The sequence below is a fragment of the Pygocentrus nattereri genome, chromosome 11 (genome assembly GCF_015220715.1).
Source record: "Pygocentrus nattereri isolate fPygNat1 chromosome 11, fPygNat1.pri, whole genome shotgun sequence".
NCBI classification, from domain to species: domain Eukaryota; kingdom Metazoa; phylum Chordata; class Actinopteri; order Characiformes; family Serrasalmidae; genus Pygocentrus; species Pygocentrus nattereri.
The window spans coordinates 5,193,089-5,220,166 of record NC_051221.1 but is presented as its reverse complement, the minus strand read 5'-3'; the positions used below and the strand labels follow the sequence as shown (position 1 = coordinate 5,220,166).

Below are 27,078 nucleotides of genomic sequence, written 5' to 3'. Positions count from 1 at the left end.
AATAAATGGTAACATTTTGCAGTAGGGTGCTGTTCATAAGGCTACACGACAGCTACAGGAGCTTGTCCTAACAACTGACATAACCCTACAGAAATGTTTATTCCAACAGACATCATCAGCTATAAAGGTTATGTTTGCCAATTTTGATCAAAGTCAGCTAAGGTAGCCATTATGAAAGATGACGTCTGTTGGAATAATTATTTATAAACACTTATGTAAGGTTATGTCAGTTGTCATGACAAGCTTATGTAGGTGTAATGTAGCCTTATGAACAGCACCCTACAGTAAAGTGTTACCAAACTAACATTCAAGTTTTAGTGTGCAACAAATATTTAAACGGGATTTAAATTACTATTATATTTTAAATTAATTCATGCACAATTCAGTGTGTGAGGTGTGATCAGAGAGATTCAGTGGGTTTGGTGTGAAATGGTTCAGATGTCTTTACAGTGGTGGTGATGGGAACCAGGCGTCGTCATGACTACAACACAGATATAGACACTTTATTTACCATCCAGAACCACCAGAGAACCTACACGAGTCTTCAGAGCTTATATGGAATGTTGATGATGGAAAATAGTGGAAAATCTGGAATAATGAGTTTTCTTTGGGGACTGTTTAGCCCCACAGTGCCCTGCAGGTATCTTTCCATCTTTATGTTTTTAAAAAATACATCATTTAGGCCAAAACTCATTAGAGATGTGGTTCCTAACACTACTACTTTGAAGAATTCTGACTTAAATCGATGGAGTTCCCCTTTAAGTTAAGCGATTATGACACTGAGGAGCTGAAATGTGGACCCACGCATGGGCCGTGAGGGTTAATCACGTGTTGAATAATAATAAAGCGATTGTTTATGACTGTAGCTCATGGACAGGACAGTCTGTCTGAAAGTACACTATAAAATAATCAAAAACTTTTGTCCATGTGTGCACAAGTGGGCCAAAGCTGTGCAGAGGTACATGTGAAACATAAAAACCCAGTCAACTGGCAGAGGAACAGCCAGAGATGGAGATGCTCAGAAGGTCTCTTGCTACCATCAAAGACACAAACACACACTGTCCCGGAGATCAAAGATGTTGAAGATGCAGCCCCCGTCATTCAAAACATCTAAAAAATCAGATGTTTTCCATTGAAAACGCACCGCCCAGCGGAGACCCGTAAAGCTCACAGAATTACATCAGAGAGAAAGTGAGGGAGAGGAGAGGAGAGGAGAGGAGGAGAGCGAGGGGGGGGAGGAAAATTCTTGAAGTATGAGAAAACTTTACAGCTCTCCTCCCTCCTTCACTCTTTCTCTTTCTTTTCTACCCCTCCTTCCCTCCCTCTCTCTCTCCCTCCCTCTTACCAGTCAATCAGTGCTTTCTATGATCAGAGATAGACTAGGAGAGGAAAAGAGACAAGGCCTTAAGTGACCAACAGAGAGCTGACCTAGAGGATCAAAGTACCAAGACTCTTCAGGTAAGACTTTGGGACTGATATGCTGCTGGTAGATCACTGTTCTCCTTACCTGAGCTACTTCATTGTCCCTGTTCTCCTCACCTGTGTTTCGTAATAGCATTTAACTAACTAACCCTCTGCGGTCACCCATGGTATAGACGGATAGATTGAATGCGAAGCTTTGCATCCCTGCTCAAATTGCTTTTTCAATTTAGTGCAAATAAGGGAACACATCCTCTACACACTTCTGCACATTTACTGCAAGATTGCTGTTTATTCACGGAATTTCATAAATTGAAAAAATCCGGAATATAAACGTGGCCCACGCAAAAGCTGTGGCACATTTTATACCGTAAAATAAATAAATAAATGAAAGAATTGTGCGCTGGAATGTGCCAAAGAAAGTCATCAAGCTTGCTCTCGGTAAAGAATGTTTTCTTCTTTTCAACAAAATGAGGGCTATTCTTCTGCACACAACTGCAAACTCCTAAAACTCTTTTCTTACATTTTCTATGAATTATTTCTCACCACGAACAGAGGACGTCTGCAGAAAGTGCGGATCCTAAACTTGCAAAAGTGGAGCCTGAATCCACACCATATTTATGTTTGTAAGCAGGATATGTTTTTTTTATTGTACTTGATGAAAAGCAATGGTTGGGTGGGCTTGTTTTGCAGCCATTTCATCAGAGCTGCGTCGTTTCGTTTGCATTAAAAGAAGCTAAAATTGCGTTAATTGCAGAGTGGAAGTTGACAATGCAGAATTTAACGTATGGCCCAGCAGCGCTGCAGATCTGCAGGATTTTCATTACTGTCGCTGGTGCTCTTTTTGTTCGTGACTCTCTGATCCTGATCTATGTGGCTCTGCACAGGGAAAAAGCAGATTTGCTGTCGAGAACTATGCAAAATATGTATGAATTTATTACCGCAGGCAGAAACTGGATAGAAAAGAAATGAAACATCCAAGATACTCAGAATAGTTCTATTAAATAATTACTGAACTGTACATTTTTTAGATTTAGACTTTGCCTTTCAAATGAACACCATACAGTGCCCATTAGAACGAAATTTCGTTGCCTTGGCTCAGAGCAGATCGGTAGTACAAGTAATACAATGTAGTGCAAAGTGTAGCATGTAGTGTATGTAAACATATGTATGTCAGCAGATACATAATGTTTAAATAAGTATATGTACATTGTACATATTGCACTGGAGGTCCCATGTATGAGGTACTAAAAAAAGAACTGGAGCAGCGTTTTAAATCGACTTCATTTAGAGTTATTGTTTTTATTTACTTTTTATTATAAACATACCCATAACCTCCCTCTCGCAATGTTTAAGTCCTTTAAAAACTCTTCCCGAAAAGATTGTACGAATGAGCGATCTTAATGCAGAGCTACTTATTTTTCATAAATGTCCAAATTACGGCGAGCATACTTCCAGAGATTGTGAGGAATGTGAGGTACTGTTTACACAATTACAGTCTCAAATGACCAAGCTAGTGACTTACGCTTGCTTTATAGAGGAGTATAATGGGCGTCTGGACCTGCTGGCGGCTCCTGGCCATTTCAACAGTTAAAACGGACCTCATCCGGAGCCAGGTTGTGTGTAATGACACAAATGAACCTTTCTCCTTATGTACTCTGAAGAGGTCTGTGTATGTATTACTGTAGTGACAGCAAACATCCAAGGTAGCAACCAGCATTCTTCATTTTCCATCTTTCCCCCTTGCCTCTTGCTGCATCTGTCTGTGCTGCTGGTCATGGCTGTAATTCAGAGAGAGACAGACTGCTAGTGTGAAGTTATAGAGCTGGAAGCGCAGAGACGCAGAGTGAATGGACAGAGACTAACAGATATATGGGCGTCTGGGGGGGCCGTGTGTGTATATATGCAGGCGCTGACCCTCTGTGTGTTGAACTGGTGATTTCTTCAACAGTACGACTCCCGTTTTTTTCCCCCTGAACTCTGTAAATGGAATAACCTGTTGCTGTTCCAAGTGGTTCCCTCTCTCTCCTTTGCTACCATTTCTGATCTGTCTTAATTCATGTCTTCCTTCTCCTCCTTCACGTCACATTTTAGTGAGGGAAACATTACATTACAAACTCTCTTTTATCATCGCTGAAGAGCGGCAGGTTGCAGGGTGAAGTTGCGTTGGCTACATCTGTTTTCTGCATTTACGCTGTAACTCTTTAGCAGGGAAAAGGCAGCCTGGGTATTTGCAGTGTCTACTGCCTGGTATTTTAATGCATGTTTAAACACTGGCAGGAAATTTGGTTGGGTTATGATATATTTGCTTTACCAGGTTTTATTTGGCATGCAGGGACTGGAGGTACAGAGCAAATGCTGTGTTGTGCTGTAGGACAGAGCAGTCCCTGTGTTATGCTCTAGGACAGAGTCATGGGCTTAAAGCATTTTCCGATAAAGTGGAACTGAACTGTGATGTGTTCTGGAGTGGAGTGGTCTGTAAGGTCAACTGTGGGACTGAGCATTCCCTGTGTTGTGTTGAAGGTTAGAGTGATCCAAGAGCTGTTTAGTATAGAGCAGTCACTAGGCTGTGTTTTAGGATAGAGTGGTTGAAGAGTTGTGTTGTATAGAGCAATCACAGAGCTGTTTAATATAGAGTAGTCACTGGGCTGTGTTTTAGGATATAGTGATTGAAGAGCTGTGTTGTATAGAGCAATCAAGGAGCTGTTTAAGATAGTGTAGTCACTGGGCTGTGTTTTGGGATAAAGTGGTTGAAGAGCTGTGTTGTATAGAGCAATCACAGAGCTGTTTAAGATAGAGCAGTCACTGGGCTGTGTTTTGGGATAGAGTGGTTGAAGAGCTGTGTTGTATAGAGCAATCACAGCGCTCTTTAAGATAGAGCAGTCACTGGGCTGTGTTTTAGGATATAGTGGTTGAAGAGCTGTGTTGTATAGAGCAATCACAGAGCTGTTTAAGATAGAGCAGTCATTGGGCTGTGTTTTAGGATAGAGTGATTGAAGAGCTGTGTTGTATAGAGCAATCACGGAGCTCTTTAAGATAGAGCAGTCACTGGGCTGTGTTTTAGGATAGACTGGTTGAAGAGCTGTGTTGTATAGAGCAATCACGGAGCTGTTTAAGATAGAGCAGTCACTGGGCTGTGTTTTGGGATAAAGTGGTTGAAGAGCTGTGTTGTATAGAGCAATCACGGAGCTCTTTAAGATAGAGCAGTCACTGGGCTGTGTTTTGGGATAAAGTGGTTGAAGAGCTGTGTTGTATAGAGCAATCACAGAGCTGTTTAAGATAGAGCACTCACTGGGCTGTGTTTTAGGATAGACTGGTTGAAGAGCTGTGTTGTATAGAGCAATCACGGAGCTGTTTAAGATAGAGCAGTCACTGAGCTGTGTTTTGGGATAAAGTGGTTGAAGAGCTGTGTTGTATAGAGCAATCACGGAGCTGTTTAAGATAGTGTAGTCACTGGGCTGTGTTTTAGGATAGAGTGGTTGAAGAGCTGTGTTGTATAGAGCAATCACAGAGCTGTTTAATATAGAGTAGTCACTGGGCTGTGTTTTAGGATAGAGTGGTTGAAGAGCTGTGTTGTATAGAGCAATCAAGGAGCTGTTTAAGATAGAGCAGTCACTGGGCTGTGTTTTGGGATAGAGTGGTTGAAGAGCTGTGTTGTATAGAGCAATCACGGAGCTCTTTAAGATAGAGCAGTCATTGGGCTGTGTTTTAGGATAGAGTGATTGAAGAGCTGTGTTGTATAGAGCAATCACGGAGCTCTTTAAGATAGAGCAGTCACTGAGCTGTGTTTTGGGATAAAGTGGTTGAAGAGCTGTGTTGTATAGAGCAATCACGGAGCTGTTTAAGATAGAGCAGTCACTGAGCTGTGTTTTGGGATAAAGTGGTTGAAGAGCTGTGTTGTATAGAGCAATCACGGAGCTGTTTAAGATAGTGTAGTCACTGGGCTGTGTTTTAGGATAGACTGGTTGAAGAGCTGTGTTGTATAGAGCAATCACAGAGCTGTTTAAGATAGAGCACTCACTGGGCTGTGTTTTGGGATAAAGTGGTTAAAGAGCTGTGTTGTATAGAGAAATCACGGAGCTCTTTAAGATAGAGCAGTCACTGAGCTGTGTTTTGGGATAAAGTGGTTGAAGAGCTGTGTTGTATAGAGCAATCACAGAGCTGTTTAAGATAGAGCACTCACTGGGCTGTGTTTTGGGATAAAGTGGTTGAAGAGCTGTGTTGTATAGAGCAATCACAGAGCTGTTTAAGATAGAGCAGTCACTGGGCTGTGTTTTGGGATAGAGTGGTTGAAGAGCTGTGTTGTATAGAGCAATCACAGCGCTCTTTAAGATAGAGCAGTCACTGGGCTGTGTTTTAGGATATAGTGGTTGAAGAGCTGTGTTGTATAGAGCAATCACGGAGCTGTTTAAGATAGAGCAGTCATTGGGCTGTGTTTTAGGATAGAGTGATTGAAGAGCTGTGTTGTATAGAGCAATCACGGAGCTGTTTAAGATAGAGCAGTCACTGGGCTGTGTTTTAGGATAGACTGGTTGAAGAGCTGTGTTGTATAGAGCAATCACAGAGCTGTTTAAGATAGAGCAGTCACTGGGCTGTGTTTTGGGATAAAGTGGTTGAAGAGCTGTGTTGTATAGAGCAATCACGGAGCTCTTTAAGATAGAGCAGTCACTGGGCTGTGTTTTGGGATAAAGTGGTTGAAGAGCTGTGTTGTATAGAGCAATCACAGAGCTGTTTAAGATAGAGCACTCACTGGGCTGTGTTTTAGGATAGACTGGTTGAAGAGCTGTGTTGTATAGAGCAATCACGGAGCTGTTTAAGATAGAGCAGTCACTGAGCTGTGTTTTGGGATAAAGTGGTTGAAGAGCTGTGTTGTATAGAGCAATCACGGAGCTGTTTAAGATAGTGTAGTCACTGGGCTGTGTTTTAGGATAGAGTGGTTGAAGAGCTGTGTTGTATAGAGCAATCACAGAGCTGTTTAATATAGAGTAGTCACTGGGCTGTGTTTTAGGATAGAATGGTTGAAGAGCTGTGTTGTATAGAGCAATCAAGGAGCTGTTTAAGATAGAGCAGTCACTGGGCTGTGTTTTGGGATAGAGTGGTTGAAGAGCTGTGTTGTATAGAGCAATCACGGAGCTCTTTAAGATAGAGCAGTCATTGGGCTGTGTTTTAGGATAGAGTGATTGAAGAGCTGTGTTGTATAGAGCAATCACGGAGCTCTTTAAGATAGAGCAGTCACTGAGCTGTGTTTTGGGATAAAGTGGTTGAAGAGCTGTGTTGTATAGAGCAATCACGGAGCTGTTTAAGATAGAGCAGTCACTGAGCTGTGTTTTGGGATAAAGTGGTTGAAGAGCTGTGTTGTATAGAGCAATCACGGAGCTGTTTAAGATAGTGTAGTCACTGGGCTGTGTTTTAGGATAGACTGGTTGAAGAGCTGTGTTGTATAGAGCAATCACAGAGCTGTTTAAGATAGAGCACTCACTGGGCTGTGTTTTGGGATAAAGTGGTTAAAGAGCTGTGTTGTATAGAGCAATCACGGAGCTCTTTAAGATAGAGCAGTCACTGAGCTGTGTTTTGGGATAAAGTGGTTGAAGAGCTGTGTTGTATAGAGCAATCACAGAGCTGTTTAAGATAGAGCACTCACTGGGCTGTGTTTTGGGATAAAGTGGTTGAAGAGCTGTGTTGTATAGAGCAATCACAGAGCTGTTTAAGATAGAGCACTCACTGGGCTGTGTTTTGGGATAAAGTGGTTGAAGAGCTGTATAGAGCAATCACGGAGCTGTTTAAGATAGAGCAGTCACTGAGCTGTGTTTTAGGATAGAGTGGTTGAAGAGCTGTCTTGTATAGAGCAATCATGGAGCTGTTTAGGATAGAGTAGTCCAAGAGCTGTGCGGTATAGAGCAGTCAGTGTGCTGTTTCAGGATAGACTGGTCAAAGATCTGTGTCATATACATTATATATAAATATATATTATATATAAATTGGCCTATATTACATATTATATATTGAGTGGTCCCTTTGTTGTGATAGAGCAAATGTGGATGTTGTGTTATGATGTAATTTAGAATAGTCACTGTGTTGCACTGAAGGACTCAGCCGTTTTTGCTGCATTTCATAATAGGGTGGTGACTGTGATGTAAAGTAGGATAGAGCTATAGCAGAGATAGAACCTTGATGTGTGGTAGGATGGAGCAGTCTCTGTTGTGTCACGGTCACTGTGTTGCAGGAAAGAGCGGCTGCTGTGTTGTGTCATAGGGCATAGCTTAGGCTGCGTGTAAATGTGGCTACTGTGTCGTAGTGAAATTAGTTGCCGTGTAACATTTTATGATAGTCACTTTGTTGTAGGACAGAGTGGTCACTGTGTTGTGGTGTAGGATAGAGTGATGACTGAGTTGTAGGATAAACTAATTGCTGTGCTATATTTTATGAGTGGTCACTATGTTGTGGTGCAGGACAGAGCAGGTCCTGTGTTGTGCTGTAGGATAGAGTGACCATTGTGTTGCAGGACAGAATGCTCCACCCAACGTCCAAGCATGTCCCCCACATGTTTGATATGTTTTATAGCATGACACTCCACTTTTTAACCCCACCTGCACAGGGTCAGTGAAAGGTCACAGAACTCAGGCACATATGCTAAGCAAATCATGGAACCAAGACGACAAACTTTTTGACACTACACTTATTAATTACATGCACATTCAACAGCTTCCCCTTGGTTTTAGCAGATGGTATTAAACAGTACATAACAAATATTACTTTTAAGAAAGGTCTTCTAAACTTTGGAGTAAATGGGAAAATTTTCTTAATAGTAAAACAAGACTCAACATAAGGACTAATCCCTGACCAGATGTAGAACCACCGCCCACCCCCCCCCCACCTTATTATGGTTATTGATTTTTTTTTTCTCCTTTCTTCTCCCCCTCCACCATTTTTGCTATAATTATAATTTGTGCCTGCCTGTTCCCTCAATGTACCAATAAAAATAAAGTAAATATATATATATATATATATATATATATATATATATATATATATATATTACTTTTAAAACAGCCTTTAAAAGATGAGCTATTCACTCTTAGACCTTGTGCTGCTGTCACCAGTGAGGTGTCCAGTTGAAAGCCCATATAAGGTGTGGGTGCCATTTACTGAAATAGAGTCCTGTTTCATACTGTTCTGATGAGCGTATACAGCCGACGTCCTCCAAAGGATTTTGATCCATTTGCTGTTGTTAAGTGCATTTTCAGTATTTCAGGGCAGCACTCCAAAGACCAAAGGATCTCACTGCAGGAACACTGTTCCTGGATCAGCTACTCTGAGATGCCGGGTGAATACAAGCCTTTTTCAGTCCTTTGGTGGCTTTAACATATGAAGTTGATTAATGTGCATAAGTAAAAATATTTATATGCACACATTAAGGCAGGGTAAGTCTAAATCATGAAAGCATCCATTCACCAATGAAAAATCTCTTTGAGCGTTTGTCCCAAACTCACAGTTCTTTTAGTGTGTGGAAATGTACTGAAGCCAAGATGTGAAGGAAAGATCAACATATCACACTACGGACCTAGTATAATACTTTGAAGTATGTTCACCATACCATCTCATTTAAATTATGGGGTTCTAACTAAAGGAGGTCCATGTCTGAAGCTCATCCTTCTTCTATTAAATCAATTCAGTCAATTGATTAATATTTATATGCATACATTAAGGCAGGGTAAGTCTTAATCATGAAATCATCCATTTACTAATGAGAAATCTCTGTGACCGTTTTCCTAAACTCACAGTTCTTCTTAGTGTGTGAAAATGTCATGAAGCCAAGTTGAGAAGGAAAGATCAACGTCTTGCATGATGGACGTAATGTAATACTTTGAGTATCTCCATCATGCCCTCCCATTCAAACGATGGAATTTCAAAATAGCTGCACTTTGAATAGAGGTTCCTCCTACTGAGCTTACTCACGATGTCCTTCTCTACTGTCCATCTCCTGTAACTCCTGTTTTCACACCCCATCTTGGTTCCTTTGTCCTATATCTGTTCATCACGCCTCAGCTTAGAGGAGAAGAACTCCAGCTTTAGAGTTCTCAGAGTTCTCTCTTCTACATATCATTTTGTTTCAAATATGAACTGCAGTGTGAAGTTTCTCTCGTTACTTGATTGTTTTGAGCACAGAATGAAACGCAGGAAAGAACAAAAATTTCAGAGAGTCGAAGCCGGGGACCTCGGACCCACGACTGGTCAGAGGAATTTGTTGGAGCCGGTCATTTACTTCATGTCACTTCAACATGACATACTTAACTCGCATCATGTTGAGGAAATCTGGATTTTTTTACTTGCTGCCATGTCTCTGAATCACAGCTACAAGTCTTCCACAGTAAATTTCCTTTCACTCTGATAAAGTTTTCTGACCTTGACTCTGGGTTAGGGTGTTAGGGTTAGGGCATGGTTCTCAATCCCATGCACTGTACAAGGTTGTGTGTTTCCATCTCTGACCAGCGGTTCTCAGCTCTGGTCCTAGGCAGGTTAAGTCTAAATCACAGAAGCTGCTTAGCTTAGTTCAGGTTTGTGTTTTGAATTAAACCAGACAAACTGTTGCAGCTAAACACAAAAAGGTGCATAGGAGTCATACTCCAGCAGAAACTCTGGGCTAGATTAAGGATGATCAAGCCCTTCTTGAGCTCATAAACAGAGCATGGAGAATAAATATTTTATGTACTTGGAGTTCCTAAGACAAGGCTTGAGATGTTGGGTGACGCTAAGGGTTTAGAGAGCTGCAGCAGTTTTGTACAAAATAAACCAAGCAACCAACCCCAGGCAGCACTGAGTAGAAGGAAAGATTGTGCTGTGTGTTCAGCCACTGAAATGCCACTGGGGTATTCATGTGGCGCACAGATCAGTGATGCTTTATCTTGCATTATACTGGCTGCCTTTGTGGCTCATTTCCACTGGCTTTTACCACAAAGTGAAGAACAACGAAGCAGGAAAATCATAAGCGGCGAATCACGGATACTGTGTCTAGTTTAACACTGTAACTGTTAATTAAGCACTAGGGATTTACAGAGCATGCGTCATAATGTAATAATAAGCCAAACTATAACTACGTTTCTTTCTTTTTAGGCTACGATGTGGCTTTAAGAGGAGAGGGGGATCAGGTGGTCGATCTGCTGAGCACAGAAGAGCGAAGAGCAATAAAGCAAGACAGTGAAGAGTCGTCAGTTTGGGGATAAGGTTTCACAGACAAATCCAAACCCCTGCCTCCTGGAGTCTTGAGGCAATCACAATAAAAGGAAAAATGCCATTTTTCTTCCACCTCATTCTCTTCCTTCTCCCAAGCCCCGCCCTTTTATCCCAAGATGCCGCTCTTCTCTCTGTGTCTCAGCGTATCACCAGGGACACCAAACCCCAGCCAATTAAAGTGATGATTTCTGAGCCGTGCCTGCAGGGCAGTGAACCCTGTGAGCCCAGTGAGGCTAAAGGGAAAGAGGTGGAGCTGGAGCCAGGAGCTCCCCTGGTTCTGACTCACCGGATCCGCCTAATGCAGGGCTCTGGTGGCTGCGAAGCTGATATTGGTGCACTTCGGGCACGCATCGAGAGGCTTGAGAAGGAGGTGTCTGAGCTGAGGGAGAAATGTGGTGGGCCGGAGGGGGGCTGCTGCACCTCCCAGCAGAGTAAAGGTACAACTAGGCCTGCAGGGAGATGTGTCGTGATGATACAGTGTCATAAACCACATAAACAAGAGTATTTGAGATTAGTTAACAACATTTTGAATGAGGCTAATTTGTGGGGTATAAGTTCCCATTACTTGACAGTTTAACCTCCAATGCTAAACTAAAGAAGCACAATTTAGCCACCAAACTGAGTCCATTTAATTGTCCAGTATTAATTTTTTAAACCCTGTGCAGTGTTTACTTGTTTGTGTCTTAACCTTACACCATATACTGTTTCACATACAGTGGTGGCGATAGGAACCAGGAGTCGTCATGACTGCAATAAAAACATAGATATTTTATTTACTACACAAACCACCAGGGAACTTACACAAGTCATCTAAAAAACTATGTTTTTTGGCAGGGACTAGAACACCCTTCACGTAACCCTCGATAATGAATAGATTAAAATAAACTGACTACAGGACATTTCAGTCCAGAACCTTATCACAATACTGTTGTAAAACAGCGTCTCCGACGTCAGGCAGTGAATTCATAACCAGGTCATGCCGTAACTGTGAGGGAGCTTTTAGAGGCAGACGTCTGGTTCCTTTCACCACCACTGTGAACAGGTCTGACTCTGAAACGGAGCATTTCATGCCAAACCACTTCAAATGACTCAGTCATTTAATTCTAATAGTAATAATGATCTACAATCATGCAGAAATATTTAACAATCAGTGGAGGTTAACAATAACCTCTTTGCAAAAGACCTCACCACCAGTCAGACGCTCATTAACTGAGCCAAGCCATGATCACATTATGAATTTGGCAGCCTACGCACTGATGTCAGTTATCCAGTCTTATTTCAGGTCCCTCCTGAATGCTCCAACCTTATGAATGCAGAAGACAAACACAAGCATGCCATTATCTTTTGCATATGGTGCCACTGCTTATTTAAAATACACTGTCCAAATGAAGTGTCTGACAACAGTTGTTTACTTTTTATGTCTTAACCTTACACCACATACTGTTTTACGTTTTTTACGGTTTTTTTAGAATGTTATTTCCATTTCTGTATTTATGGTTTGAACGTTAAAATTCATCAAATCAAATCAAATTTATTTGTGGCGCTTTTTACAACAGATGTTGTCACAAAGCAGCTTCACAGAATTCCAGAAAAGACAAAGTTTTAACATGAATGTAAAAACCCCCCGGTGAGCAAGCCAGGGGCAACAGTGGCAAGGAGAACCTCCCTCAGAACTAAGGAAGAAACCTTGGGAGGAACCAAGGCTCACCAGGGGGACCTGTCCTCCTCTGGTCAAACTACCTACAGAGTTATTATACTACTAATATTACTAGCAATAGTATTAGTAGTAGTAACAGCTAGGAGTCTATGAAAACATCAGTGTAGGGTGGGCAGCTGGTCCAAGGTAGGTGGTTGTAGCTGGGGCGTGGGCAGCTGGTCTGAAGTGGGTAGCAGGAGGGCTCGATCCATCTGAAATTCTGCAAAATAAAGTAACTACAAAGCGACAAAAGGCTTTGAATCTCATAGGGTAGTAAAGAATACTCACTGTGCTTATAAAAGAACATTAAACATGTAGGGTTTTAAAATCTGAAACACATTTTTACTTGACATTTGGTGCAGTGGGTTTCCCCTAAGCAGCTAACAAACATGGTCAGAGGCTGTAGTCACAGGAGAAAAGCACAGGTAACCACTTACTGAGCAACCCATAAGTGGACCTCTTCCAAAAGCTTATCAGGGAGACAGATCCTTCCCGTCAGTAATTTCATTCATTTTGTCTAAATCTGCTCAGGTTCAGTAGTACTACTGTTGCCAGTGCAATGTCGCTTTCACTTCAGTTCAGCTGTTCTTTGTGATGTTTTATATGCATCATTTGTTTAGCATTTAGAAGCCTGAAAATCTAAGGGATAAAATTGTCCTTAAACCTTATGGTTCTAGTCTGGATGCTACAACAGTGATGAGAACATGAAACAGTCTAAGCGTCCCACTTGACGTGTAAACATGAAGTATGTGATTTTGGTTTTACGGGTCCAGACTGCTCAGCTTGGACCTGTCCTGGAAACTTCACCAACAGCCTTTCCCCACTGCTCATTCCAAAACAGGAACAGACTCAAACAGGAACCAATAGAACTTACAGTTCCAGGTCTTGTTAATGTTCCACCTGCTTGAGAGACAGCTGGAACCATCACAATAACTGTTTCCTGTGTAAAGTCAAATAAAGATTGAGTTTTCTGGCCACTTAGCTTATTATAGCGTAACACCAGCTGTGCTGACAGATGATAATATAGTGTACTTTTCTGAGCATAGATCTTCTAGATTGCTGATTACAAGTGTAGAAAGTGTCCAATTCTCATCTTTCATCCTCAATAGATGTAGTTCATATTTGGTGGTTTACTTTCCCTCCAGGAGCAGGCTGCACCACTGTGCGTCCACCAACAGATGAGTGTCCAGATGACTGCAGTGACCAGGGCCGCTGCGTGGATGGGCAGTGTGAATGTTTCCCAGGATTTAGTGGGCCGGACTGCAGCAAGTCCAACTGCCCTGGCAACTGCAGCAACAAGGGAAAGTGTGTGAACGGTCAGTGTGTGTGTGACCCTGGTTTCACTGGTCCAGACTGCTCCCAGGGCGCATGTCCCAATAACTGCAACAACCACGGTCGCTGTGTGAACGGTCAGTGTGTATGTGACCCCGGCTTCTCTGGTCCGACCTGCTCTGCTAAAGCTTGTCCCAAAAACTGCAGCAACCGTGGAAGGTGTGTAAACGGGAAGTGCGTGTGTGATTTCGGTTTTACCGGTCCAGACTGCTCAGCTCGGACCTGTCCTGGAAACTGCAGCAACAGAGGCAGGTGTGTGAATGGGAAGTGTGTGTGTGAATCCGGCTTCACTGGTCTGGATTGTTCTGAAAGGTCCTGCCCGAGGAACTGCAACAAAAAAGGCAGATGTGTGAATGGACAGTGTGTCTGCGATGCCGGGTTTTCCGGTCCAGACTGCTCTGTCAAGACATGTCCTGCAAGCTGTAATGAGCGGGGAAGGTGTGTGAATGGGAAGTGCATCTGTGAATCAGGATTTGCTGGTCCCGACTGTTCCAAAAGGACCTGCCCCAAAAACTGCAACAACAGAGGCAGGTGTGTCAATGGACAGTGTGTTTGTGATGAAGGATTCTCCGGTCCGGACTGTTCCATTAAAACGTGCCCAGCCAACTGCAACAACAGAGGCAGGTGTGTCAATGGACAGTGTGTTTGTGATGAAGGATTCTCCGGTCTGGACTGTTCCATTAAAACGTGCCCAGCCAACTGCAACAACAGAGGCAGGTGTGTCAATGGACAGTGTGTTTGTGATGAAGGATTCTCCGGTCCGGACTGTTCCATTAAAACGTGCCCAGCCAACTGCAACAACAGAGGCAGGTGTGTCAATGGACAGTGTGTTTGTGATGAAGGATTCTCCGGTCCGGACTGTTCCATTAAAACGTGCCCAGCCAACTGCAACAACAGAGGCAGGTGTGTCAATGGACAGTGTGTTTGTGAGGAAGGATTCTCCGGTCCAGACTGTTCCATTAAAACATGTCCAGCCAATTGCAACAATCATGGAAAGTGTGTGAATGGCAAGTGTGTGTGTGACTCAGGTTTTGCTGGTCCGGATTGTTCCACCAAATCCTGCCCCAACGATTGTAGTGACCGAGGCCAGTGTGTGGACGGCCAGTGTGTTTGTGAGGCAGGTTTCACTGGCCCAGACTGTTCTACCAAGTCCTGTCCCAACAACTGCAGCAATAAAGGCAGATGTGTGAACGGCAAGTGTGTATGTGATGTGGGATTCACTGGACAGGACTGCTCCACCAAGTCCTGCCCCAACAACTGCAGCAACCGTGGCCGGTGTGTAAAGGGCAGATGTGTTTGTCAGCGTGGATTTGCCTTGCCAGACTGCAGCGAGTGCACAGCCTGGTTCACAGGACCTGACTGTGAAACGGGTGAGTTGTCCAGAACCTCTCACTTAACCCTCTCATAAACCCCTTTATTATAAAAGGTCAATATTCTACATCTTCCTTGTAATTAATTGTAATGTTTTTGTAATGTTTTTAAATTTGTGATGTATAATCAATCATAATTTTTATATGACCATTTTATAACCCCTCTTCATCCCTCAGAATTAAACAGGCCGTTTTTCATTACTGTGCTTTTAAGACAGATTTCTGATATTCATGTTGTAGCGTCACTACGACCACATTTTATTTTGACTGTGAAAAACACCGTCATTGCAATTTCCAAATTCCAAATTTCATTTTTGATTCTAATTAATACTTTCCAGCTCGGAAATGGTCAGCATTATATGAGCAACACCTCTTTACAGATGGTCTTTTATTCATTCTGATGAAGGCCACGAATCCACTTTTGAAATGGTACTGCAAGGGCCATAAATTTGGTGCTGGCCTTCAAATGTTTCAAATATTTCGAGACCCTCTTGCTCTGGAGTTGGTGAATGGATGTTTGGCAATCTCATCCATCTCAATTTCGCAGTTAATGAAAGGAAATGAAGTACAAATCTCATTTTTTTGTCGTACCCCAGTTTTAGAATAGTGGTGTTACACCAAATTGCCCAGTGAAGGCTTCAGTTTCGGTACAGATTTAAACAGGCACATTCCAGATGAAACTGACTGGGATATTCTCTCTCTCTATTCAGCAATGGCTGCTGTTTCCCATCTTAGTTTAAGGGACATCACTGAGTCTTCGGTCACTCTGTTCTGGACTCCACCTCCTGTGCAGTATGATACTTATCACATCACCTTCACCAGTAAGGTAATCATAAGACCCTTTACATTTTGTTAAAATTTTATGATAAATGAAGCAAATTAAATGGTCCACAATCACTTGGAGAAAATCCTTTTTACTTTAAATTCTAATGTTAAGACTGTTCTTCTTCTGTAAATTGCCATTTTGGACATGTGAGGTTTTTGTTCTGATAGTGACGATAGGAATACAAACAGGGGGTGAGCGACATGCCGAAAACATTGTATAATGATACCGTTTTAGAGTAAGAAAAATCTTTCAGGTATTACATTTTTCCCTGTTTGACACATATGATTATGCTGGAGTTCTCTAATTCCAGCTGACAGAGTTGTTGCTACCCAGTTGAGATATTAAACAGATCTGGCCATGAATTAGAAAATATACTTATTTTTATATTTTGTTTTTGAACGATAGGGTTAAACAATGCTGAGCAAAGACAAGTAGGAATGTCGGCCTATCCAATCCGAGTACCTTAATGTTGAGCATCATCTGATACAGAGCCAACCCAATAATGGCATTTTCATACATAAATGTAGCCACACAATATATGTAAGATACGTTAGACTGCTAATCAATGTAAGCACACTGTGAAATGATCACTTTCATCAAAGCACTAGTAAATAAGAATGTTTGTACAATATTTTCTTCATCTTAAATCTCTCTCTTTGCCATTTCGTAGCTACTAGCTGGGCGAGACTGTTGTCTGTGTTGCTATGGTCAGCAGTCTGCGCTGATCTTCAGGGTTAAAGGGTGAATTAGCAGTTCTACATTAACACTAAATGGTCTTAAACGTGTTGAACGATCAGCAGAGCTTTGTTTCACTGTAAAGGAGGATTATTTTGTTTAAACTTACAAATCTGATTCAGTTGTGGAGCCGAAACAGGGAAGCAAAATAGCCACGTGTTGCCGATTTAGATAAAAGCTGCTAACTGAAACAGTTGAAACACTGGCACAGCAAATTTGACATATTCCAGCTTAAAACTGTTCAACACTGCAGACATTTAGATCTATTTGCTAGCTTCTGAAAACGTGCAGACTGCTGCAGGTTGTGGATGCCCGTTTATCTCAGTGACCTTGGGCTCAATAGAGCGCAAAAAAACAAAGGATAGGAGCTGCATCTGGCAGAATACGTCATCCATCACATATGTCTGGATTGGCCCTAATGACAAGCAATAATCAATCGAATATAGAGACCTTGATCAGCATAATTTGATTTCAAACGGTTTGTCAAATGAAGGAAACTATTCTCTAAATACTATCTACTGTTATTGACCAAGATTTGGATCAAGTAATGGACTGTTACACAGCATTAAAAAGCCCTTGGGGCGAAAGGGTCACTCCAGTAGTAATAAAATCAGTAAACCGTACTGTAATTATCTCTTTATTCCCTGCTTCCTTCTCCCAGCTGTAAAACGCAGTTCAGCACAGACCCAGCGGATCCCAGCAGGGGCTATTCAAGGTCACGGCACCAATTTTACAACCCACGCCTCTGAGACAGGAGACAGGCGAATCGAAGTGAAATGAATAATTCCTGTCTGACGCGTGTGCAGATGTGCAAGCGGAAGAGCCTCAGACAGAAAAAGGCTTGTGGCTTTTCTCTAGGAACTGTGCCCTCTCTGTACAGGACCCTTCACTCATCACTTGCATCACTGTTTAGGATTTCATGTTGCTGTTGTTGTTTTGTTTAGGTAGGCAGTCGAAACCGAACAATAAAAAAAGCCAAGAACTGAAGTGCTTTGGCAGCGTTAGGCGACCCATGGGCAAGTTTTTTTATTTGTGCACTGGTTAGTCTTCATTACGGCACATGCTCTCATCTGCATAAAAACATGATGGGAAGCGTAATAAGAACATGGCTGTGGAAAAAAGCAGTCACTTGCCTTTGATTTTGATCTAAAGGAGGCCTTTAGGAGGATTTAGCACTTTCAGATGGCCGGTGCCAGTCTCTCCTCTGGCAGCAAAGCATGTAATCACAGTAGCCTTATTCAAACGCAAGCAAGGAGCTGCCTCCGGGTTTGAATATAGCACAATACAACCTTAAACTTTTCTTTAGAAGCTCGGAGTGCTACAACTAATGCAAAAAAAGCTTCCAAGGCCTCCGATCAGGGAAGTATTCAGTGATGAATATGCGCATAAATTCAGACTTTATAAGTAAGCTGTGGGGCATGTCACTAAATTCTTGACGCTGTTGGAGTGCTCTGAGTTTGGGTCCAAGGTCCAAGTACTGCATCTTCTCCTAGAACCAAACATTATACATCTAAAACTTACATGTTTATGGGGGAGCTCTTTAGTTTTACTATTTTTTACATCTTAGAATATAAAAGTGACAATTACAGGGCATTCATAGTTATGAATGACCACATATGGAGTTATGCAGTGACAACGTGTTGCATCAAAACTATTTCTATTTTAGGTTCTTCAGTAGCCCCCACCCCCCGGCCCCCTTTGCCTTGATGGAGATTTATGCTCTTGGAGTTCTCTCAAGCAGCTTCATGAGGAGCCTTTTTGAGCAGACGGTCCAACAGGCTTGAAGAAAGTACATGTGTACTGAGCCTGTTGTCTTCTGAAAACAAGATGCTGGAGAGGCATTTTATGTTTAGTGGTGTCAAATTTATCTCATTGACATTAATATATTGCAGATATTAACACCAACTTTTCTGGTGACACTAATCCGTGTGGTCCTTTTTAGGTTAAACCAACACTCAACTGACTCATGTCAAAACATGAGGGTAAGGATTAGGGCCAGGGTTAAGGTTAGGATTAGGTCTTGGGTTGAGGATGAGGTGAGGTTAGGATTAAGGCTGTGGTGAGGGTTAGGATTAGGTCTTGGGTTGAGGTTAAGGTTAAGATTAGGTAAAAGTTGAAGGTTAGGATTATGTCTTAGGTTTAGGGCCAGGGTGAGGGTTAGGTGTTGGGTAAGGTTAGGTAGAGTAATGCATTAACAGAGCATCTAAAAGATTTACTTCAGTGTATTCAGAGGCGTCACTACTGCTACTTCACTGATATGTTGTTGTGTTACTGATAATCTGTTGAGAGTCTATTAGTTTATTAAAATGAACTCCAAATAAGTGTTACCCAATTTTTTATGCAATACTGTAATTTGACCCTTCAAAGCATCTCTAGTTCTACCGTGAAGGCCAGCTGCTCGTGCACTGTGTGATGACATGACAGAATCCGTGATTGCGGTTTTTAAACGGCACATCCTGCTGATGGCTCTCACAAATTTGACAGACTGTAATCTGGAGAACATGCATGGGAAACCCACAGATAAACCAACGAGCAGTGATCTCACAAAAGCAACAGCAAAGACGAAAGATGGAAAATGAAGAAAAAACTTGTCTTTAAGATCACAAAAAACATCCATTCCCAGTGATGTGTCCAAACTTCTGACTGGTACAAAGTAAACCATATTCTCCACACGAAAGCCCCGGATAGACATTTTATGAGCCCTGAATGAAAACAGCACGTCATTCATAAGCTCAGTGTCTCCAAACCTTGAAAAAAGAGGAGAAAAGGGCCCAAATACTGCAACCTCACTGGACAGCTGTTTGGCTTATACCTATACGGATTACTCCATGCTCAATCAAGCACACAAATTGGTTTCAAATGTAAATCTATGGGACAGTAAAAGGGCCGAAGAGCTGAAATGAGATGCAGAAGGAGACTGAACAAGCACGTAATGCTTACTGGCAGGAGAGCAGAGTGTACACAAAGTGACGCAAAGTGACAAAGTCTCCCGGCTCCTACTGTTTACAACGCTTCCACGTTCCTCTCGATCTCCTCCATTAATTTCCCTCACCCTTCACAGACCTTCAAACAGCATGAAACGAGTTTCAGCGCGAACGACTCCTTAGCGGGTCATAGGCTCATGTTATGAGGGGTTATGATACCTGTAAATCTTCAGATATGCAGAGCGTTGGCCAAGGAAATTTGCTGCAGAATTCTCACCCGTTCCCATTTAATGATGGTTGGCATGAAAGGACTGACGTCTCTGTAAATATATGAGCTCTGTTTGAAGTGGACTAGAGGAAAAGTAATATAAAGCAAACTGTCTGCCTATAAACAGGACCATAACCTCACTTCTTTAGGGAAAGAGGCTAAACGCTTGTTTTCAGAAGAATCAAGATCTAGATTGAAGTATCTATCCAGTAATTTAAAAGGAAAACTCCATGAGCGCCATTTATTCATCCATCTCCCGAATCGCCGAGCTTCTCACCCTGTCTCTAAGGGAGAGCACGGCGACCCTGCGGAGAAAGCTCATTTCGGCTGCTGTATCCGTGATCCCGCTCTTTCGGTCACTACCCAAAGCTCGTGACCATAGGTGAGAGTCGGAACGTCGATTGAGCGGTAAATTGACAGCTTCGTCTTCTGGCTCAGCTCTCTCTTCACCATGACAGACTGGTATAGGGTTTAGCTCCATTTATTTTCCTACTTATTAGGGAATGTATTGTTGTTAGATGGGTATGTATTAAAGTCATTTCCATATGAAAGTAATTTATATAGAATAATATTCTGTATTCCCAACTAGATGTGTGTTAAATTACGTATTAGAGTGGATCAATGCCCTTGTTGACTGAGAAGTTGCCCCGAGTAGCCTCATTCAGGGAGGGGTTTTATTACTGCTGTGCTGCATTTAGGAACAGTGACATCATGTGGCTTGGAGGACTAATAAGCTCCCCCTTTTAAAACCATTGGTTGGACTTAATGCTGGCCTCCCATCCAAGTTAGCCAAGTTCTGTTCCTCTCCATGGACTACTTATCTACCAATAGTCACACACAAATGTTGAAATGCATAAGCAAAATGGCTCAACAGTTCAAGACCTAGTGATATTCCCTCTTTCACACTGCACACTTTAAAAAAGATGGTTCTTTAGTAAAGGCAATGGCTCTGTTTAGAACCATAAGTGCAGAATAGAACCGTTTCCTGACTAAACGGTTATTTGCATAGTAAAATGGTTCATCAGACTGATGGAGAATGTGTTGTGTATGGTTCTATATATGGAACCTTTTTGAAAATGGTTTAATATTGCACCAAAAACGGTTCTTATATCGTTAAGACTTCAAGCTTGTAATACACAACACAATCCATCAACCTGTTGTTTTAGTCTCAGGTAGCCTGACAGACTCTTATATCTCCTTAAATCTGATCGGGATAACGTTACACCAAACATATGGTCTGATGTATTACACATGCGGTACATTAGTGTCTTATCCAGCCAGGTGTCTTTTCCTAAGCCGTGGCTATTTCTGCTAATCGGCGTTCCCTTATTCCTGTACAGTAATCGTCTGTTAGCAAACATGTGTTCTCAATCTGCAGCCCAGGGGGATGATGTAAGTGGTGGGGTGATAAATCTTGCTGGAGCCGATCGGAGGCAGGACAAACTGGCTGCACTGCTGCGGCGATTGCCGTATTGACCCCACATGCTGAAACTCTTATATCTGCGTGCTGCAATGTTTCCGGTGTTCAAAACAAATCCACACAGCTTCCCCAGCTTCCTCCTAGAATACAGCCAAACCTTATGGAACCCAAAGCTGTCTCTGTGGCGATTGGAGAAGCTGCACTGACTGGCTGTAGCCTGTATGGCATGAGGGGTAACATTACCCTCTGTAGGGGGCTGCGAACGCAAGACCTCACCAGCCAGCCCACATTTGCACATTTACATGAATTCGTTTAACAGATGCTTTCATCCAGAATGACTTACAAGATGTTTAAACAGTGGGAGCCAAACTGATACAACACACCGGGAGAACCTACAAGGAGTCATGACCTAGAAGACGAGAGCCTTATCTTAGCTTGCCTGGTGTAATCTACTATGAATGTAATCAAAAGGTTTTTTCTTTCCTCTAAAGAACACGAATGTTATCTGAAGAGACTCCAAGCTGAAAATAAACTGAATTCGAGGTTTCACTGTGCTTCCCAAAGTCTGAGTGAATGGAACACCAAACAAGAACAACGTTTCCTATTCTCTGCAACAGACAGATAAGCTTGCTTTGTTTGCAAACTACTAATTTAGCGCTCAGGAGCCTTTTCTCATCATTTCTTTTACTTTATGCTCCAAACGTTCTCCAAATGTTTGCTTGTGTATCATTAATAGATGTTCATAAAGATGTGCAAAAGTCAGACTTCCCTTCGTTTATTTAGTCAAATCATCACCAAAGTTATTCATTTTTCAGCATTCAGTATCGTGTGCGTCCACCTTTTGCCTTTATTACGTTCTTTTTCGAAGACTTGCATTCAGTTGTTCTAAGAACTCATCAGGGATGTTTTCACATCTCTAAATTCGTCAATTTTCTGCATCCGATGTGCATTTTCGTTTCATTCAGTGGTGTTGAGGTCTGGACTCTGGGGTGGTCAGTCCATCGTTCAGCTTCTTTGTTTCTTGTGTCCATCTCCTTTTCTCAGTGAGGTTCTTCTTGATCAGTTTTTCAGAGCCACAGCGCTGAGTGGTCTTCTCACAGTGGAAGGATGGACAGAAACACCTGTGGCTGTTTTCAGACCTAAAGCAGGTTGATGTTCTCCTCTCTCTCAGAGATCAAAGCTTTCAGTGCTGTTTATCTGATGGGGGCAGTTTTGGTAGCGACCAGGTGTTCCAGGTGGTTGTTAGGAGCCACCTGATTCCTCAATCTCTTTTATAATTTTGTTTTAACTCCAGTTTTAGAGACTTTTGTTGTTTCCCCCTTTCCTTTGAGATTTTCCTTCCTTATGCATGTAGATTGTTATATTTAATCCAAAAAAATGTATGACTTGCACTTCTCATTTGACTGGAAATGAATTAAAACAATGTTTTTTTTTATAAAATACTGTATATAATATGGGCAAAGCTGGTCTTGGCTCAGCCTTAGATGCTTGGCTTTGATTTGTTGTGGACCAGTCAGGACAGAAGCAGTGATATTCCACTGCCCCTTAGTGATGGACGGTCCTTTTGGACAGTTTTTCCAGAACTATGGCAACATGATGGAAAGCATTTTCCCCTTACTGACATTTAACCTTTCGCCATTTTGCTGAGTTCATTCACACACATTTCCAAGTACTCAGAAGTCAGTTCTCTATACAGTAATGGGTTGTGGCAGGACCAAACAAGACTGTGTTGCTGCTGAGGTGTACATTTGGGAGGAAGAAAGGGTCACACAGTAGACAGTGGGTGAGAAAGAGAGAGAGGGAGAGAGAGAGAGAGAGAGAGAGAGAGAGAGAGAGACAAATTTACTGCACTGTAGGGACATTTGGGAATGAACTTATTGTCCAGGACACCATCCAGAAGTCCACAAACATAAAACAACAGATACATTCTCCCTTCCTAAAAGGAGTCACGAAGGAGTCACAAAAAAAAAAAGAGGCACATTTCTCCCCACATCCGAAACGTGACAGGGGTGGGGTGCGTGAAAGATGGAGACAGAAAAAAAAGAAAGGGACGAAGAGGGTAGGACACAAAGGACAGAGTGCATAGCAAACAAAAGCCTTGGAGAAGAAGGAGAATGTGACCGCTAAAATGAGGTGTGACAAGAAAGAGTGAGCAAGGGAAAAAAAAGGAGAATGAGAGAAGACAAAGAAAGACAGAAATGCAGGGATATTTGTGGAGAACGGAAGAGATACAGATGTGGGATGCTTGTTGCTAGGGGAGGCGTAAACATCGTCAAAAACATCATGCTGGCCAGAGGAATGACCTCATAGACCAGCAGCTGGGACATGCAGATGAAACGAGGGGGAGATAGATAGAATGATGGAGAGAGGGAAGGAGAGCAAAATAAAAGAGAAGAGGGAAAGAAAGGTTTAATTGGAAAACAGTGAGGTGCCTCTAGGTTCTCACCTGGGTCTAGTCACGTTTACGAATGAGCCTATTTCAAAAACAGAACCAGAGCTGGAGAACAACCCCAATTTCCTGCTGTGTATTTTTTATGGCTTTTAAAATCCTGGAAAGTGGGATTTCCAGTGTATAAAACGAATAATGACAACTTGATATTCCTCTCACTGCAGTGCTATCCTAAGCTATAACTTTTGGCGGGCTTTGTGTAGCGGAATGCGCTGACTTGGTCATGGGAAATTCAGATTAACTTGCGGTTTTGTAGTGTTATGCTGACAGGTGTAATAAAGGTAAGCTAAATTAATCACGCAAGCAAAACTCAATCCGACCCTCAAGGTTACATGATCTTTGCCGCTCCTATCCAGCGTCTGAAAACATGAACCCATTACTCATCTACGGGCCCTGTCGCATGTCTACTAGGCTCTGTATCTCATCTTGCACAGTTAATTAGATGCAAAACATCAATAAACGTGTCTGAAAATGAGACCAACTCTCCCCAAAGTGTGGTCACACACAATCTCCACGTGCTGAGTTTAACAGCATAGTTGCTGAGTGTGGTGTTGTGATCCTCTGAGGTCCATAAATTGTGTTTGCAGTGACTCATTTTGTGTTTGGCCTGTTAGATGTTCAATAAACATCTCAGAAAGAAGATGCGTGTGACAGGTCTGACTCAAGACTTCGCCTGCTGGTCAGCCAGCGTTACTGCCTCGTGTGAATTCTATAACCAAGAAGCAGGAGTTTTCCACAGTTCATGACAATGACGTATAACTGCGAATGAATCGTGATGATGTACAATAAATCAAAACTTTATCCATTTGTTGTTTATCTTGTAAATTAACAAAATACAATGGTATAGGAGGACCTCGTGATATTGTGGCATCAGTGCAGAGTAAGACACAGGGGAGGCCATGATTTAAACACCACGTAGAGAAGAACATATAAAGCACTGAACTTATTGGGAGGTCACCACCAGCCACAGGCTTCACCCTCATGGTGACCAATCCCCAACACAAAACACCACAAATCACAGCAACACATCTTTACACTAACAAAGACACTTAACCATCATTAAATCCTTTTACTAAGGTGTGCACTAACTATCAGGCTCTTGAAGGCAGAAACAGCCAGTAGTGGTCACTACAATATTAAACATTCTTTGTCCTGAAGAAGTAGTTTGGAGAAAAAATAATGTACAGGGTTTTGCAGCTGGTCAGCCAAAAAGATTTTTGCTTCGTATGTTCTGAACTGGATTCTTCTAGAGAAGCTAAACGAGAGCACTCCAAAAATCAAAACAATGTCCAATTACAGATTTGAGGACCACCCTTTCTGCACAAATTAGCCTCAGCCATATGTTTGAACCCAAATGTACACATGAAGAAATGCACTTGGGTGCTGGACCCAAGAGCCACACCCTGGACCTCACGCACCACAATATAACTGCTGCATCATTTAAGGTGGAGCAAAAAATTCTAATAAGCAGCTGCTAAATAGGAACTTCAGCCCCCTTCTCTTACTTTTTATATGACGAGAGAAGTAGGTGAATAAAGACGGAGAGAAAGTAAACAGGGCTTACCTCTGATTCACTATTTGGAGATGAGATCCGTAAACCTGTGCTTGGTACAGCTGCAGATTTTAGAATGTCCTGTGAAAAAAGATCACCACATTTACTGATCCTCTCTCTTGCTAGATTGTTTTTCCTTTTCAAAAGCCACAGTTGCACATGCATGTGTCTGCATCAGTAGGCAGTAATGTACTAGACTACTCCTAGATTTTTTGCTGTTTCTGCAAAATGCATCACAACACATGAAGGTCTGTTATTCAATATGCAACTTCTAACTGTCCTACAGTAAGCAAGCCTTAATTGTTACTGTAATAATGCCTGCGTACCTGCGTAGTAATGTTTTACAACTCACTCCTACACTACATCCTCCCAGAAGTTGAAGGTATCAGAAAGCAGGACATTATGTGGAAGATAATGTAGTTCCAATTTTAGCATAATGTCTAATTAAGGTCTATCCATGCCATTTTTTCAAAACAAGTTTGTGTAACTTATCAACGTGATTTGAAGCAAATACATGGCGATATGGGCATGTATTTGTGGGAAGAGTTTTGGTGCCTAGTAACTTTAGCTGCCAGGCTAACAGTGCAAACAAACAAAGTTCTAAACAAAAAAAAGCAAAAGGACACCAAACATGTCTTGGCTGATCTTCTACATTTAGAGTAAGTGGAAAATCATGAAAATTTGACTTTTTTTTGCCAAACTGTTTCTTTAACACAACTTTCTCAATGCCTTGCAGAAAGAGAGTGACCAGAAGATCACATCTAAAGTGAGTGGCACACTGACCACCTACACCCAGGTCGGCCTGGCTGCGGGACAGCAATACACAGTGACCATTGTCGGAGAGAAGGATGGCAAGACAGGAGCGGAGAGCATGGCAGAGTTCCAAACCTGTGAGTTCAAATTTTTTTTTTAATCTCTATAGCATGTTGACAACAATAAGTGGAAATTTTCCTCCACATTTTTTTCCCCTCACAACTTTGAAAAACCTTAAAAATGGACAGCATCCAACACTTATCAAGTCTTCTACAGAATTTCTTGCATTTGTGAGGATGCACACACAAGACAGTAAAGGAGGTATCACACAGAGAATGACTTGCAGGAACAAAAGAACTCCAAACCACAAATCTCTCCCATTATCACAGCAGACCATGTCCAGACACAGTCATTTATCATTCAGTCCTTTAGCAGTCTTTAATAATCCATCAGTTCATGGAAATATGACCTGTTTAGAAGGTCCAAAAGTTCTGCACAAAAGTTGAACTTTCCACAGTTCTGCACCGATGAGCAGAAAGGACTGAAGTAAGCCTTTCAAAAGAAGAACGCAGAACATGACAGGGATCGTTCAGAACGTCTTTTTTCAGCATTCTGTTGATCAAAGTTCAGCGTAAAAGAATGGATCTGTGTAGCACGAAATTTAGAGGAGATTATTACTAAGCCCTAAAGACGATTCTTGTCACTAAGACTAAAGGAAATGAAACCAACAAGTAAAGGAAAACGAAATTATACCAACATGTCATTCTCAACTCCGAAGGACGTCATCTTCCGTAGAAGATACTGCCTCTGCAGGCACTTTCATCCATCATGTTAGTATTCAATATGTGACACAAACAGAGTCCAACTGGATCTGTGTTTTTATGCATCCACAAAAAGCTTTATGAAAAACTGAATGAATGAATATGTGGTTAAGAAATGCCAGTACCACACTGACTGCAGCTCCACTGACTCGGGTTTGCTGAACCTGCGCTGTGCATACACGTCTCTTCACCTCTTTATCCTTTCTCCTGGCTCTCTCACTGGCTTTTGTCTGAATTAAAACCTGTTAATGTTTTGAGTCATTAAAATGAAGCATGTTTTGG

General features: G+C 42.0%; 1 protein-coding gene across 3 annotated transcripts in view; it reads left to right on the top strand.

Moving 5' to 3' along the window:
* The first annotated feature begins 1,371 nt into the window (after positions 1 to 1,371).
* Positions 1,372 to 27,078, top strand: part of LOC108410944 (tenascin) — a 50,063-nt gene continuing 24,356 nt past the window's right edge. For all 3 annotated transcript variants that reach the window (XM_017682280.2, XM_017682278.2, XM_017682279.2), the window contains exons 1-5: positions 1,372 to 1,458; positions 10,531 to 11,087; positions 13,492 to 15,048; positions 15,759 to 15,874; positions 25,959 to 26,112. In XM_017682280.2, the coding sequence (XP_017537769.2) occupies positions 10,706 to 11,087; positions 13,492 to 15,048; positions 15,759 to 15,874; positions 25,959 to 26,112 (2,209 nt within the window). In that variant the 5' untranslated portion in view covers positions 1,372 to 1,458; positions 10,531 to 10,705. The remainder of the gene's footprint in view (positions 1,459 to 10,530; positions 11,088 to 13,491; positions 15,049 to 15,758; positions 15,875 to 25,958; positions 26,113 to 27,078) is intronic.